Raw genomic sequence first — 17,343 nt, 5'->3', positions numbered from 1 at the left:
TAATTTTCAATAAAGTCTAAAAATTTTAGAGGCTATATACATCTATTATTTTTTTTTTTATTGATGGTTTCTATAACTCAGGTGTTTCTCCGGAGATCATTATTTAGGAATTTATGCTCTTTATGTTGGTAGTCATTTAATAACATTGTATGGCAGTACGCCATCGCTAGTTCCTATTTCCGTGTGCAGTTTTATTGGACAAATGGGTCTGGTCTCATAGTCCTCTATCAAAGACCATGTCCTGGACCAAAGCGTCAACCTGAATGGAAGCAGCATCTTTCAAACCAGGACATCGGAGCTGCTGTAGTAATTCCATTATATCAGTAAAAAGATTGCTGCACATATGTAAGAATAATTAGAAAGTAGCAAAACCCTTTATGACACATTTTACACATCACAGTTTAGTTGAGACCAAATCAGTACATGAATGCCAGATCAAGCGCCAAACTGTTCATCAAGTTACATGTAAAATAATATATTGTTTAACGGTCTTCGGCTTAGTCTTGAGCCAATGCAACTTCATGAATGAAGGCTCTGTATGAAGATCGATCTTGTTCAAGCCAATATAGGTCCACCAGGGTCTTCTCCGTTGCTATCTTGATAGTATCAATTCATCAGGTAGCTGGTCTTCCTTTCCACCTTGTTCCTTTTATTCTTCCAACCATGATGTCCTTCTCCAGTTATTGTTCTCTTCGTATGATGTGTCCAAAGTAGGAAAGTCATAGCTTTGTGATTCTTGCTTCAACTTCAAATGATATGTCTGGCCTCATTTGTTCCAAAATTAATTTATTTGTTCTTCTTGCCATCCATGGTATTGATTATATCCTTCTCCAGCACCACATTTCGAAGGCATTGATTCTTTTTCTGTCTTGTTTCTTTATCATCCAAATTTCACATCTGAACGTTACAGTCTTTAAAATGTGCAACAATCCAACTTATGCAATTTCTCCAGACACTAATTAACTATTACCTGGTCTACAAAAAGTTAATTCAATTCACGCAATGAGAAAATTATTGTTGCATGCCCAAGTTTGATCTGATATTCGGATCACACTTGGCCATGCAAGTCAATGAGTCTGAGTGCAGTCTGATTTTCACGAACTGACAGAATGGAGAAGATGAAGAAATTATTTTTCCATCTTTGGCTCATCCGAGAAAATTGAAGCACACTAAGCTCACACTCTGGTCAAGCTATGATCAGCATTTGCACAGAGTGTGACTAGCATAATTGGATGAGAGAATATACACTGCTGTTACCCTAGCCTAACAGTGTTAATGACTGATAGCGTACTGAGCAACAAACATTTGGGGGAATATGGTGAAACATCTAACGGCCTTGCTATGTTCTATGAACCAGGGAAGTCTATTACTAATTAAACGAAAGTGTAAGGAAACATTATCTACGAGTTTCTTCAAAATGTGTATATAATCCTAAAAGGGTCTTTTCAACTGTTTTTCAGCATTTTAAAATGCACGTAAAAACCTAGGTGTTTCAAATAATTTTAATAACTTCTCTTGCAAGTTTTTTTGGTGACCAATTGTTCATTATCCTTGTATTTTTCCTTTTTTGGCATCTGGTCAATGATTCAGAAAATATCTGGAAAAAAATGCTACTGACCAGAAAAAAACACTATAGGAACAACAAAACTGGACTTGCCTTTTATATAAAATTCTTAGTAATTTGTTACAAACTTTAAAGTAATATCTTAAAGCAACATATTTATCAAATGTGTTCATTTTGATCTCTACACCACAGGAAGTGATATCCAATTACGAGGTCTCTGTGTGAAAAAAACAGCATGTTGTTATTTTTTTAAATATACAGTATAGTAACATGGAACGACATCCTTATTGCAAGACATCTATTTTTTTCTCTTTATTTTCTAATTTCAGTGAAAACATAACTGAAAATGGGGATCGGGGACAGGGTGACTAGAAAGTCATGTCACTGAGGCAGGTCCCCGCTGGCTTCGCCCCACACTATTTTACTTGATTGACAGATCTCTTATATGTGTAAATGGAGGGTGTCTGTGTAGCTGAGTGGGGTGGAAGAAGCCAGTGAGGACCTGCCTCTATAACAAGTCTCCCTATTCACCTCTTTCCCGGGACGTCATAAATGTTTGTAATGAAGGAAACCGTTCTCTGATTCTAGTTGCCTGCAGTTCGGGCAGCATGGATCATGTGTCAGATTCTTTTTAAATGCAATATAACATAAAAATTTGAGTCAAACAAATGAATGTTTTCCAATTAGAACATTCCTAAATAGTATGTCCTCTTAGCTTCCCGTTTTATGAAAAAGCTTCTTAAAGGCGTTGTTCCATAAAAAGTTACTACTTTTGACCACTATTGTTAGCATTGTTGGAGTTCTGAGCAATCAGTCCCAGTTGTCATATATATCCTGCGCATAGGTAATGAATGTTATTTTTGGGACTACCATTTTATTGACTTTATGATACAATTCCTCATTATTATTTTTATCTGTACATACTGTCAGTGAATGATGTTATCTTTCTTTATTTACATTGGATGACTGATAATCTTATTGATTCCACCCCTCAGTGTGTCTGGGATGCAGTTACTGACAGCTCAGTTGTCCATTCTGGTGCAGGGCGTGCAGGAGCTGTCAGTACTTTGATTGATAGCTCAGTCATCCAGTCTGGTGCAGGGACGTACTGAGCTGTCTGTTTTGATTGACAGCTTGGCCTTCCAATCTAAGACTGGGAGGTTCGGTGCAGCCTTCTGGGGTTCCCTGTCCCAATTCCAGCGATCTGGGCTTCAGTCCCTGATCTTTGCCAAATGTAGATTCAGCTCTGTGTGGTTTGTTTCTCTGTGCCTTCTGCTTTGCTTGTGGATCTTTTTTGCTGCCTGGCCTTGGACCTCGTTCTTACCATCCATTTTGCCTAGTCCCTTTGCTCTGATCTATTATCCTCCTGATATTCTGACCTCAGACCGTTACCTGACTATGCCTTTGTCTCTTTCCTCTGTTTATGGCGTACCCTCCTGGCTCTTGACCTTGGACTCCTTTACTACCCTGACTCACGGTTTGTCCGTGAGAAGTGACTCAGCGTCACTTCTATGATTATATCTACTCATCTTCAGAGCTTATGACCCTCATACAGTTTAGATGAAAGCCTTCCAAAGCTCTTAATTTCAACAGGATTCGCTGACCATCTGATATGTATAACGGTCTCCTAATTCTCCCCTGACAGAGGATGTAGGGGGAAAGAATGATTGAGAAGCTGTAACTTCAAAACCTGATCCTTTTGTTTTCAAGGAAGATAAGTAGCTGCATAGGCGTCTGTCAATGGCTTACTATCTCTCTTGAATAGATGAATAGACCCCCCATATTTTCCCGAATAACCCCATACACATGAGCAGCCGGGGGGAAGTCAGGAGAGATAGCTAACTCGTATATATATCCAGTTTATTAAGCGGTTCCAGTTCTATTTAATCCAGCTTTTCCTCTTTTTCCAAAGAACATATTTTCTTTTGTAATGTCTCCATTTACTTTAGGATTACATACAGTATGAACATGTTCACTTCTTGCTGTGATATGTAGCTTTGATTTGCTGACACAATATTTTTTTTTATTCAGATGTTTGTCATACCGTCTGCATGGGGTGGCAGCATATCTCCTACTTATAATTTGGAACCTCCGCATTATGATGGCATTGAGTGCTTAGCAGTGCAGGATAACATCTTATGCAGTGGTTCCAGAGACAATGGTGTTAAGAAATGGGATATTCAACGTCATGAGCTCATACAGGTAAGTTTTGTAATCAACTAACTTCTACAAATATCTAGGCTTTGTTGCATGACAAACCTATACAACAGCGTAAGCATAAATTGCTGCAGTACTTCAGTGCAGTTTATACAGTTGAAACCAGAAGTTTACATACACTATATAAAAAGACACATATGCATGTTTTTCTTGATATTTGACATGAAATCAGAATAAACCTTTCCCGTTTTAGGTCAATTAGGATTACCATAATTTTTAATATTTGCCAAATGCCGGAATAATGAGAGAGAATCTTTTAAGGCATTTTTATTACTTACTGCAAAGTCAAAAGTTTACATACACTATGCCTTTAAACAATTCTGGACTGCCCATATGATGATGTCACGTGTTTGGAAGCTTCTGATAGGTTTTTTGGCAACATCTGAGTTAATTAGAGACACACCTGTGGATGTATTTTAATGCACATCTGAAACACACTGCTTCTTTGTGTAGCATCATGGGAAAGTCTAAAGAAATCAGCCAAGATATCAGGAAGAGACTTGTGGACTTGCACAAGTCTGGCTCATCCTTGGGTACAATTTCAAGATACCTGAAGGTGCCTCGTTCATCTTTACAAGCAATTATATGCAAGTACAAGCAAGATGGGAATGTCCAGCCATCATACCGCTCAGGAAGGAGACGGGTTCTGTGTCCCAGAGATGAACGTGCTTTGGTCCGACATGTGCATATCAACCCAAGGACAAAAGCAAAAGACCTTGTGAAGATGATGGCGGAAGCTGGTAAGATTGCATCGATATCCACAGTGAAACGAGTACAGTATCAACATGGGCTGAAAGGCCACTCTGCCAGGAAGAAGCCATTATGCCAAAAGAAACATAAAAAAAACAGATTAATGTTTACAAGTTCACACAGGAACAAACCTTAATTTTTGGAGACATGTCCTGTGGTCTGATGAAACTAAAATTGAACTTTTTGGGCATAATGACCATCATTACTTTTAGAGGAAAAGGGGAAAAGCTTGGAAGCCTAAAAACACTATCCCAACTGTGAAACACGGGGGTGGCAGCATCATGTTGTGGGGTTGTTTTGCTGCCGGAGGGACTGGTGCACTTCACAAAATAGATGGCATCATGAGAAAAGAAGATTATGTGGCAATACTGAAGCAACATCTCAAGACATCAGCGAGAAAGTTACAGCTTGGGCGGAAATGGGTCTTCCAAATGGACAATGACCCGAAGCAAACTGCCAAAATGGTAACAAAGTGGCTTAAGGATAACAAAGTCAATGTTTGGAGTGGCCATCAGAAAGCACTGATCTCAATCCTATTGAAAATGTATGTGCAAAGCTGAAAAGGCAGGTGCGAGCAAGGCGACCTACAAATCTGGATCAGTTACACCAGTTGTGTCATGAGGAATGGGCCAAGATTCCGACCAACTATTGTGAGAAACATGTTGAACGATATCCCAAATGTTTGACCCAAGTCATTCGGTTTAAGGGCAATGAATTAAAATACTAATGAAATGTATGTAAACTTTTGACTTTGCAGTAAGTAATGAAAATGCCTTAAAACATTCTCTCTCTCTCTCTCATTATTCTGGCATTTTGGAAATATTAAAAATGATGGTAATCCTAATTGACCTAAAACGGGAAAGGTTTATTCTGATTTCATGTCAGATAGAGAAAAACATGCAGATGTGTCTTTTTATATAGTGCATGTAAACTTCTGGTTTCAACTGTAGTTCCAAAGCTGGTATACGTGAAGCAGAATGAGTTTCATCTGTAAAAACTTTGTGTGTGACTAAACACCACATAGAAAAAAACTCATGCTGCAAAGTAACACGAATTATACTGCAATTTATGGTGTACAGTTTGATTTGTCTTTGGGAAAATTCACATGTGGCAAATTTATTGTAGATATTTATTTTCATGGCTGTTTGAAAAATAAAGTGCAATCTCGTTGTTTTTAATTCATGTTGCGGAATTTAAAGGGAATCTGTCACCAAGTTTTTGCTACCTCACTTGAGAGCAATATAATGTAGAAAATGTGGAAAAAGAGACCCTGATTCCAGTGATTTGTAACTTAGTTTACTGGGTGCAGCAGTTGTGATACAATCAGAGTTCTTAGATGTTGCGGAGCTCAGAAAGCTGCCCCCACCCGCACCATTGTTTTCTGTGTACATTGTGAATGGACAGTAAGCTGCATATCAAAGGAGGAGGCTCACATGACCACCAGTGATAATGTCCTGGTGATAAAACCTTCATTGCATGTGAACAACAACACACAGCCTAGTAAGTGACACATCGCTGAAATCTGTGTCTCAACCCCTACCTCATGATATCCTCAGATTACATAGCAAAACCTGCTGACAAATTCCCTTTAAAACTTGTTGCCTATGCTGGCATGGTGAACAGGAACACAGCCCATGCCTTGGGTAAATGCAAATTCCACAGCTGCATACTTACCTCTCCTTGCTTTATATTCCAGTGCTATCATAGAACTGTGACAGAATTATAGTTAATTAGCTGTTGTAACAACTTCATGGATAAATCTGCAAAAAAGAGCTTAGCAGCCCGATGTTGAAGGAAAAAAAGCAAGGAAAAATTACAAGAAAAAAAACATGCTTCTTGTTGATAGAACAAGAAGCATTCACACAATCTATACATATTCAGTGCTGTGAAAAAGTATTAATACCCCGTGAACTTTTCCACATTTTTTCACTTTACACCCACAAACTTCAACATATTGTATTGGGATTTTATTTGATATACCAACCCAAATTAGCAAGTGTTTGTAAAGTGTAAAGGAAATTATAGTTTTCTAATTACCGTATTTTTCGGACCATAAGACGCACCGGACCATAAGATGCACCTAGGTTTTAGAGGAGGAAAATAGAAAAAAAATATTTAAGCAAAAAATGTGGTCATGATGCCCTGTTAAGGAGGAGGGGGTCGGCTGCTGACACTGTTATAGGGGTAATGTCCCCCAATTCTGTTAATATCCCCCATCCTGGTATATATGGTCCCCTCTTTCCTGTTATACAAGGCCCTCATCCCCATCCTGATATGCATGGCACCCCAATCCACCATCCTGGTATGCATGGCACCCCAATCCCCCATTCTGGTATGCAGGGCCCCCTCATCCCTCTTCCTGGTATGTATGGCACCCTTCATCCTGTTTTGTATGGCCCCCCTTACACCCATCCTGGTATGTATGGCACCTTCATCCCTCTTCCTGGTATGTATGGTACCTTCATTCCTCTTCCTGGTATGTATGGCACTCTTCATCCCTGTATGTATGGCCCCATCATCCTGTTATGTATGGCCCCCTTCATCCCTGTATGTATAGCCCCCCTCATCCTTCATCCCTGTATGTATGGCCTCCCTCATGCCTCATCCCTGTATATATGGACTCCCTCATCCTTGTATGCATGGCCCCCTTCATCCTTGTATGTATGGCCACCTCATCCTGGTATGTAGGGCCCCCTTCATCTCTGTATGTATGGCCTCCTTTATCCCTGTATGTATAGCCCCTTCATGCCTCATCCCTGTATGTATGCCCTCCCTCATGCCTCATCCCTGTATATATGGACTCCCTCATCCTTGTATGCATGGCCCCCTTCATCCTTGTATGTATGGCCACCTCATCCTGGTATGCTTGGCACCCCCTGATCCCCGTCACGCTGCACAGAAAAATAAGAAACTTTCATCCTCACCTCCTCTCTCCTTTAGTGCTGTGTCCAGCTCTATGCCAGAATAGTCACTGCTCCCCGCGCTGGGACTGCATGCGTGAGGAGCAGTGACCATTCATCTCCCTAATAGCACGCACACTGTAGCCGCAGCACGGCTCCTGCTGCGCTTGGCTGTCAGTGTGCCCGCTATTAAAGGTTATGAATATTCACCACACCCATGGGCCATGCATACAAGGATGAGGGGGGCCATACATACAGGGATGAGGCATGAGGGGAGAGAGGAGGTGAGTATGAAATTTTATTTTATTTCTGTACAGTGTGATGGGGATCATGGGGTGCCAAGCATACCTGGATGAGGGGGGCCATACATACAGGGATGAAGGATGCCATACATACTGGGATGAGGGATGAAGGATGCCATACATACCAGGAGCCGCGCTATGGGCACAGTGTGCCGGTTATTAAGGAAAATTAATATTCACTGCTCCCCACGCCCATAGGGTCCATATGGTGGGGAGCAGTGAATAGTCATTTTCTTTAGTAGCGGGCACAATGTAGGCTGCCGCAGGCGGCTGCTGCCTCCTGTGCACCGCTACTCCGCCACTGTCACTTCCCCCACATTCCCCACCACCCACAGCCACAGTATTTATGTATATCGGACTATAAGACGCACCCCCCGCTTTCCTCCAAAATTTTTTTGGGGGGAGTGCGTCTTATAGTCCGAAAAATGCGGTATTTTAAAAATAGGAATCTGAAAATTGTGACTTGCATTTGTATTTGGCCCCCCTGAGTCAATTCTTTATAGGACCACATTGCGCTGCAATTACTGCTGCAATTCTTTTGGGGTATGTCTCTACCAGCTTTGCACATCTGGAGGCTGAATTTCTTTGGCCATTCTTCTTTTAAGAAGCTCTAGCTCAGTGACATTGGACGAAGAGGATTTGTGAACAGCAATTGTCAAGTCTTGCCACAGATTCTAAATGGGATTTCGGTCTAGACTTTGACTTGACCATTCAAACGCATGAATAAGCTATGCTTCAAACCGAATAAGCTATGCTTCAAACCATTCCATTGTAACTCTGGCAGTAATTTTAGAGTCGTTGTCCTTCTGGAAGGTGAACCCACACCCCAGTCTCAAGTCTTTGGCAGAATCTAAGAGATTTCCCTCTGGGATTTCCTTGTATATCGCTCCTTCCTTCTTCCCATCAACTCTGACCAGCTTACCTGTCCCTACTGGAAAAAGCATCCCCACAGCATGCTGCTGCCATCACCATGTTTGAAGGTGAGGGTGGTGTTTTCAGAGTGATGTGCTGTGTTAGTTTTCCACCACACATAGCATTTTGCATTTAGCCTAAAAAGTTCTACTTTAGTCTCCATATAACCAGATCACCTTCTTCCAAATGGCAGCTGTGTCTCCTACATGGCTTTTTGCAAATTGCAAACAGGACTTCTCATGGCTTGCTTTCAAAAATGGCTTTCTTCCTATCACTCTTTCATAAAGGCCAGATTTGCAGAGTATACACAGGGTCAGACTGGCCTGGCGGGGTATCGGGGAAATCCCTGGTAGGCCCTTGCTGCAGACAAGAGGGGGACGAAGAATTTTTTAAAAAAACTTGCGTTTTTTAAGGGCACAGGCCCTTTAAAAGCACAGACAGAGCATATGTAGGGACGTGCGCATGCAGCATTCATTACCTGTACCGCCGCGACGCACGTCTCAATGAAGCTGACGTCGCCAGCGTATGACGTCACTGTAAAGCGCCGGCTGCAATGTGCGCACTCAAGTCAGCCGCTGGCCTCTGCTAGGTCGGCAGCCATTTTAAGACAAGCACACCGGATCTAAGAAGAAGAGGACACTGCACGTCGCCGGTAGCGCAGAAGGGTAATTGGAATCTTTTTTTTTTTTTGTGTAGATGCAGAATGGGATGGGGGCCAGCATGGATATATGGGGGGTAGGCTGGACACTTGGAGGCCAGCATGAATATATAGAGGGGAAGGCAGGCTGGACACATGGGGGCCAGCATGGATATATGGGGGTGGCCAGCATGGTTATATGGAGGGGCCAGGATGGACACATGGGGGTCAGCATGGATATATGGGGGGGAGGCTGTACACATGGGGGCCAGCATGGATATATGGGGTGGGCAGGCTGGACACATGGGGGCCAGCGTGGATATATGGGATGGGCAGGCTGGACACATGGGGGCCAGCATGGATATATGTTGGGGCAGGTTGGACACATGGGGGCCAGCCTGGATATATGGGGGGCAGGCTGGACACATGGGGGCCAGAATGGATATATGGGGGGCAGGCTGGACACATGGGGGCCAGCATGGATATATGGGGGGCAGATTGGACACATGGGGGTCAGCATGGACACATAGGGGCCAGCATGGATATATGGGGGGACAGGCTGGACAAAAGGGGTCCAGGATGGATATATGGGGGGACAGGCTGAACACATGCTGGGCCAGGATGGATATATGGGGGGCAGACTGGATGCATGGGGGCCAGGATGGATATATGGGGGGGCAGGCTGGACACATGGGGGCCAGGATGGATATATGGGGGAGTGCAGGCTGGATACATGGGAGCCAGGATGGATATATGGGGGGGCGCTGGATACATGGGGGCCTGTATGGATATATGGGGGGCAGGCTGGACACATGGGGGCCAGGATAGACACATGGGGGCCAGGATGGACACATAGAGGCCAGGATGGATACATGGGGGGCTGGATGGACATATGGTGGCCAGGATGGATATATGGGGGGGCAGGCTGGACACATCAAAGCCAGGATGGATATACAAGGGACAGGCTGGACACATGGGGGCTAGGATGGATATATGGGGGGCAGGCTGGATATATGGGGGGAGGGGCAGGCTGGACACATGGGGGCCAGGATGGATACATGGGGGAGTGCAGGCTGGATACATGGGAGCCAGGATTGATATATGGGGGGGAGACTGGATACATGGGGGCCAGTATGGATATATGGGGGGCAGGCTGGACACATGAGGGCCAGGATGAATATACAGAGGGCAGGCTGGACACATGGGGGCCAGGGTGGATATATGGGGGGCAGGCTGGACACATGGGGGCCAGTATGGATATATGAGGGGCAGGCTGGACACATGGGGGCCAGCATGGATATATGGGACCCAGCATGGATATATGGGGGGCAGGCTGGACACATGGGGGGCAGCATGGATATATGGGGGCCAGATTAGACACATGTGGGTCAGCATGGACACATGGGGGCCAGCATGGATATATGGGGGGACAGGCTGGACACAAGGGGTCCAGGATGGATATATGGGGTGCAGGCTTGATGCATGGGGGCCAGGATGGATATGGGGGGGCAGGCTGGACACATGGGTGCCAGGATGGATATACAGGGGGCAGACTGGACACATGGGGGCCAGGATGGATATATGGGGGAGTGCAGGCTGGATGCATGGGAGCCAGGATGGATATATGGGGGGAGGCTGGATACATGGGGGCCTGTATGGAAATATGGGGGCAGGCTGGACACATGGGGGCCAGGATAGACACATGGGGGCCAGGATGGACACATAGAGGCCATGATGGATACATGGGGGGCAAGATGGACATATTGTGGCCAGGATGGATATATGGGGGGCAGGCTGGACACATGAAAGCCAGGATGGATATACAAGGGGCAGGCTGGACACATGGGGGCCAGGATGAATATATGGGGGGCAGGCTGGATATATGGGGGGAGGGGCAGGCTGGACACATGGGGGCCAGGATGGATATATAGGGGAGTACAGGCTGGATACATGGGAGCCAGGATTGATATATGGGGGGAGACTGGATACATGGGGGCCAGTATAGATATATGGGGGGCAGGCTAGACACATGAGGGCCAGGATGGATATACAGGGGGCAGGTTGGACACATGGGGGCCAGGGTGGATATATGGGGGGGGCAGGTTGGATATATGGGGGGAGGGGAAGGCTGGACACATGGGGGCCAGAATGGATATATAGGGGAGTGCAGGCTGGATACATGGGAGCCAGGATGGATATATGGGGGGAGGCTGGATACATGGGGGCCAGTATAGATATATGGGGGGCAAGATGGACATATGGTAGCCAGGATGGATATATGGGGGGGGTAGGCTGGACACATGGAAGCCAGGATGGATATACAGGGGCAGGCTGGACACATGGGGGCCAGGATGGATATATGGGGGGCAGGCTGGATATATGGGGGGAGGGGCAGGCTGGACACATGGGGGCCAGGATGGATATATGGGGGAGTGCAGACAGGATACATGGGGGCCAGTATGGATATATAGGGAGCAGGCTGGACACATGGGGGCCAGGAGGGATATATGGGGGGCCAGGCTGGACAAGGGACATGGGGGGCCACGTGGTTGGACAAGGGACATGGGGGGGTCAGGCTGGGGGACTTAATTACTGTTTGGGGGATTGATTGAGGAACATACATAGTTTATGGTGACAAGTTGGGAATATAATTACTTTAGGGTCCAATTAGGGACATTATTACTTCTGTAATATAATTTACATTTTAGGAAACTGTTTTCTATGGGGGTGGGACAAAAGGGAGGTCCTGTTACTGTGCAGGGCGGCATTATGTCGCTTTTATTCTTCATCTGGTGTAGTGTGGAAGTCGGGGAAAAAGTGGGGAATGTGATCTAGGAGCGATCAGCTATTGATAACTGTATGTTATTTTCTGCAGAGACGAGTCCTTGCTGGAAGAAGTGATAGCAGTCTGTGCCAGTTGAAGAAGAAAAGCTGAAGGACTCCACCTAGAGACTTTACTCGTGAGTCAGTGTATTACATGTACACTTACACTATACAGTATATACACAGCTCCTCTGTATGTAACTAGTGACCACTGTATTACCTGTACTTTATACAGAGCTCCTGTGTATAATGTGACGGGTGATCCCTGTATTACCTGTACACTGACACTATATACAGAGCTCCTGTGTATAATGTCACTGGTGATCACTGTATTACCTGTACATTGACAGTATATACAGAGCTCCTGTGTATAATGTCACTGGTGATCGCTGTATGACCTCTACGCTGACACTATATATAGAGCTCCTGTGTATTATGTCACTGGTGATCACTGTATTACCTGTACACTATACACAGTGCTACTGTGTATAATGTCACTGGTGATCATTGTATTACCTGTACATTATACAGAGAGCTACTGTGTATAATGTCACTGGTGATCATTGTATTACCTGTACACTGACACTATACACAGAGCTCCTGTGTACAATTTCATTGATGATCACTGCGTTACCTGTACACTGACACTATATACAGGCGTATAATGTCACTGGTGATCACTGTATTACCTGTGCACTGTATACTATAAACAGAGCTCTTATGTATAATGTCACTGGTTGTAATAACAGTGTTGTTAGTATTGTGGTTTGTATTCATGATCAGTATTGTAGTATTTGGTCACTATTTGGTAGTAATATGTAATCTGGTCATGGTGTGGCGATATTTCTTCCTTGTATGTGGTATTATTCAGTCACTATGTGGTGGAGATATGTGGTCTAGTCATGGTGTGGCAGTATTTGTCCCTTGTATGTGGTATTGTTCGGTCACTATGTGGTGGTAATATGTGGTCTGTTCATGGTGTGGTGGTATTTCTCCCTTATATATGGGAAGATTTTTTATTTCCATTAAAGATTAAATACTTGGAACACAGCGACAGAGATGCACTTACAGGGGTTCTCCGGTGAAAACAAGTAATCACCTTTCCACAGGATAAGTGATAAGTTATTGATTGGCAAGGGTCTGACTGCTGGGACCTGCACAGATCGGCCGAATGTGACTTTTATCCCAATTAGCATGGAGCGGCATGTGCGACTTGACCACTGATCCATTCATTCCCTCAGTAGCTGCGAGTGCTGTTCTTGTTTTTTTCTGGAAGCCTAAGAGGATGAATGCAGCTGCCGTTAGACGTCCCACCTGTCGCTGCATTTTAAAATGAGGATAAAAGTGACTTGTCAGGGTTAAAACTTCCCCATAGTTCCAATCATGTGCTTTCCAAAGGTTGGACCTAAATGATCAAGTTATCACTAGTGTTGAGTAGTGTTGAGCCACCCCCGTAGTGTTCGAGTTCGGTTCGGTTCGTCGAACACCCGTGTGTTCGCCGAACTGTTCATCGAACTGTTCGTCGAACACCTTCGAACACCGTTAAAACCAATGGCAGGCAAACAAAAACACATAGAAACACATAGAAAACACCTTCAAAGGTGTCCAAAAGCTGACAAACTGCTCAGAAGACACAACTAACACATGGAAAAGTGACAAGTACATATAGTCATGCGAAAATAAAAGAGGTGGAGGAGTAAAAGGAGGGGGAGACACAGATATAGGCATGTCATGCCCTTCTAAAATCCAAAAAGTGAGAAGCCGACACGGCCAGTCCGCTCCTGCCCGTGCCACCTCCGTGTCGCCGGGTTTGTGCCAGAGCCGCGGTGAACCCTGATGGCCAGCCCCCCTCTCCCAATACTGGTGCCTGTTCGCTGGTGGGTCGAGCGAGCCCCCCTGTGGTGGAGGCAGCTCTAAGCTTTTTAATTTAAATTGTCTCTCTAATTTGAATGAATACACTTTAAATCCATTTACAAGGATCTATTGGAGGGCAAGTCTCATGCCAGCAGCCGCGTAATTCCAGCTCCAGTAGCGTCCACTAAAGCTGCTGCAGTTAAAAAGCTTTTATAAGGATCGAGCTCAGCTGTCCACCGCAAGGCATCCTACTGCCAGTCCCAGCCCCTATGCCTTGGGGTGCCTCCTGATGCTCTTCACTGAGTATCCCATGGTCCCGAAGCATTTCCTTTGAAAAAATTAAGTGTCTAAACTACAGGTGGTGTAGCTTGCTTAACAGCCGGGATAATCCGCTGACTAGCAGACACTGCTACTAGGCACAAAGTATTTCCTGGGCTAGATGCAGTTAAAAATTTGTAATTAGATACTCTCGTTGGATGCTGAGAAAGCATTCCATAGAGTCTCCTGGCACGCCATATATGATTCTCTTAAAAAGCTTGGGGTAGGGGTCTAGGGGACCCTTTTATAGCCAAAATCACGGCCCTGTATCGCAATACGTCACCTAGGCTGAAGATAAATGGAACTGTAGCACCCTGAGGGCTCGGTTGCTACAGACGTATTGCACCTCACCCAGAGGTGTGATATCTCACTCTCAGGTAAGGATGGAGTGTGGATCAGGACCCGACACCTGCATGCATTACACCACATTGCCGTGGGGCAGGGCGACCAATATGCCCCTGAGATGGGCACGACAGTCCCTGTCCCTGGCTGGAGTGGGGGGAGGGAACACTGAGGAAGGGGAACCCTGTAGTGCAGGAGCAGGGAGGAAGCAGTTCCTGGGTGCATTGAGAAGGGAGTATAAAAGGTGGGCACCATCTTAGTTCAGTGCAGAGAAGTCTGAGCAGAAGTGGCAGGGAGCAGGGGCTCTGCATGAGCTCTGCTCCGGAGGCGGGCCTAGTAACAGAGGCCCAGGCCTGGAAGAGGGAGAAGGAAGGAAGAGGAGCGGAGAAGGCTCCAGGAACGAGGAATGAAGGGATCCCAGGGGTGCGGACGGGCGAGTCGCCACCGCACGCCCGAATCCACCTGCGTGGAGGGGTCAGGCCAAAGGGGGAGACCGGTCCCCGAACTAGTGGAGGCAGGAAACGACCCTCAGCTAGAAACCGGAGGCTCTGACATTTTATGTGGCGCAGCCCCTCGCTACACCCGCTAGGAAGGCACCACATAGGGTCAGGGAAACTGGCGCCAAGTTTACCAAGAGGAGGCCCGAGGCAGCCGGACAGAAGTGTTGGTAAGAAAGGCCAGACAAAGGACACACAAAGGGGGTCCTGTGAAGTGCTCCAAAGTTATCTGGGAGTTGTCTGAGCCCCTCACCTGGTGAGCACAGTACGACGTGGGCAGCCGTTACCTGCAGACGTGGTCTGGATAATAAGAACTGTGAGTAAAGGCCCTGGACTGCATCACTGACTCCGTGTCGTTACTGCTGCTGCCCTGCACCATCACCCCCATCCTCCGCATACACTGCCCTGAGGCTATACTCCCCCCGTGGGGAGTTATGCTACGCTCTGCTGCACCCACAACACCAGCCTCAGCGGTCTGCCCTGTAGCGGCGGTTCACTCTGACCGCAATCCACTTGTGGCGTAGTCGGACATTTAAACATCAAAACCACATAAATAGTGGTTTGACCGCCCTGAGCCACGGAACCGGGTCGCCGCCACGAAGACTACAACCACCAGCATCCACCAAAAAGGGTCCGGCTCCGGGTATCCCAAGGCCCAGGGGGTGCGTCAGAACATTTTCATCACCTTTCACAATCACCAATGGGACAAGGCAGGGATGTCCTCTGTCCCCTCTCTTATACATCCTAGTGACGGAGCACCTGCTCTCATCAATTCGCCATAACCCCAATATTAGGTGGATTGAGGTGGGAGGCACCGAGTACAAGTGCTCTCTATTTGCTGATGATGTCCTAGTATATATCACTCAATCACATATATCCATCCCTGCTGTTATGGCTGAAATAGATCACTTTGTTACATGGTAAAATTTTAAAATCAATGCAGCGAAGTCTGAGGCCCTCGATGTCTCCCTCCCCAAATCCATATAGGATTCCATCCAGTCCAACTTTCCCTTTGCCTGGCCCTCACAGGGTATCAAATACTTAGGAATTCCTATTCATAGAGACCTCTCCCATCTATGTTATCTTAATTTTGGGCCCTTTATTGAACAATTCCATACAGACCACGGTTGGCAAGTTAGAACTGTAAGATTCACTACGTGAACCGCTGGTGTTTTGTGGAAAAGCACATGTACACCGCGTTCCAAATTATTATGCAAAAAGTGTTTAGGAGTGATAAGGGAAGAATTTGTTTGTTTGTCAGTTAAACTCATTGATGGTGATGTGTGTCAGGGCTCTTTATATCACTGTAAGCAATTGCAGACACCTGTGCTAATTAGTTTGGCAGGTGTGTCCAATGAAAGGCAAGACTACTTAAGAAGGCTCTCTCACATTATTAAGCAGCCTACATTTTCTGCCAAAATGGGAAAGAAAAAGGATGTGTCGGCTGCTGAGAAGCAACAAATTGTGGAGTGTTTAGGTCAAGGCATGACTACAATCAACATTGTGCGATGATCAGGATGAAGTGTCTTGGCAATCAAGAAGTATATAGCTGATTCACAGTACACACGTGTGCGTGCTGATAAGGGCAAATTGAGGACTCTTTCCTACAGGCAATTACGTCAGGTTGAAAGAGCAGCGGCAAAAAAGCCTTGTCATAGCAGCAGACAAGTTTTTGAAGCTGCTTGTGCCTCCAACGTCCCCCGAACAACAAGATGCAGGGTCCTTCAGAGGTTTGCAGCTGTGCATACGCCATCCTGTCGACCTCCTCTATCCACTTCACACAAGCAGAAACGGCTCCAGTGGGCCAAACATTACATGAAGACTGATTTCAAAACTGTTTTGTTCACGGATGAGTGCCGTGCAGCGCTCGATGGTCCAGATGGATGGAGTGGAGGATGGCTGGTTGATGGACACCCCACGCAAACACGGCTACAGCGCCAACAAGGAGGAGGTGGAGTAATGTTTTGGGCTGGAATCATGGGGAGAGAGATTGTCGGCCCCTTTAGGATCCCTGAAGGCGCTAAAGATGAACTCCATAATGTATGTGGATTTTCTCAAACAGCACTTCCTGCCATGGTTCAAGAAGAAGAACCGTGTATTTCACAGCAAGATCATTTTTCTGCATGATAATGCACCATCTCATGCTGCACATAAAACATCTGCATCTCTGGCTGATATGGGCATAAAAGGGGACAAACTTATGGTGTGACCCCCATGCTCCCCTGAC

At 45.8% G+C, this 17,343-nt stretch overlaps 1 protein-coding gene across 3 annotated transcripts in view; it reads left to right on the top strand.

Annotated features, from left to right (window-relative positions):
- KIF21B (kinesin family member 21B) overlaps positions 1 to 17,343 on the top strand; it is a 456,179-nt gene that overhangs the window by 401,433 nt on the left and 37,403 nt on the right. For all 3 annotated transcript variants that reach the window (XM_073666619.1, XM_073666617.1, XM_073666618.1), the window contains one exon: positions 3,596 to 3,766. In XM_073666619.1, coding sequence (XP_073522720.1) covers positions 3,596 to 3,766 — 171 coding nt within the window. The remainder of the gene's footprint in view (positions 1 to 3,595; positions 3,767 to 17,343) is intronic.

This window comes from Phyllobates terribilis, unplaced genomic scaffold (assembly GCF_046119375.1).
Source record: "Phyllobates terribilis strain yellow unplaced genomic scaffold, ASM4611937v1 Scaffold_2__4_contigs__length_985480577, whole genome shotgun sequence".
Taxonomy (NCBI): domain Eukaryota; kingdom Metazoa; phylum Chordata; class Amphibia; order Anura; family Dendrobatidae; genus Phyllobates; species Phyllobates terribilis.
The sequence above is the reverse complement of the archived record's forward strand: the minus strand, read 5'-3'. Positions and strand labels throughout refer to the sequence as shown.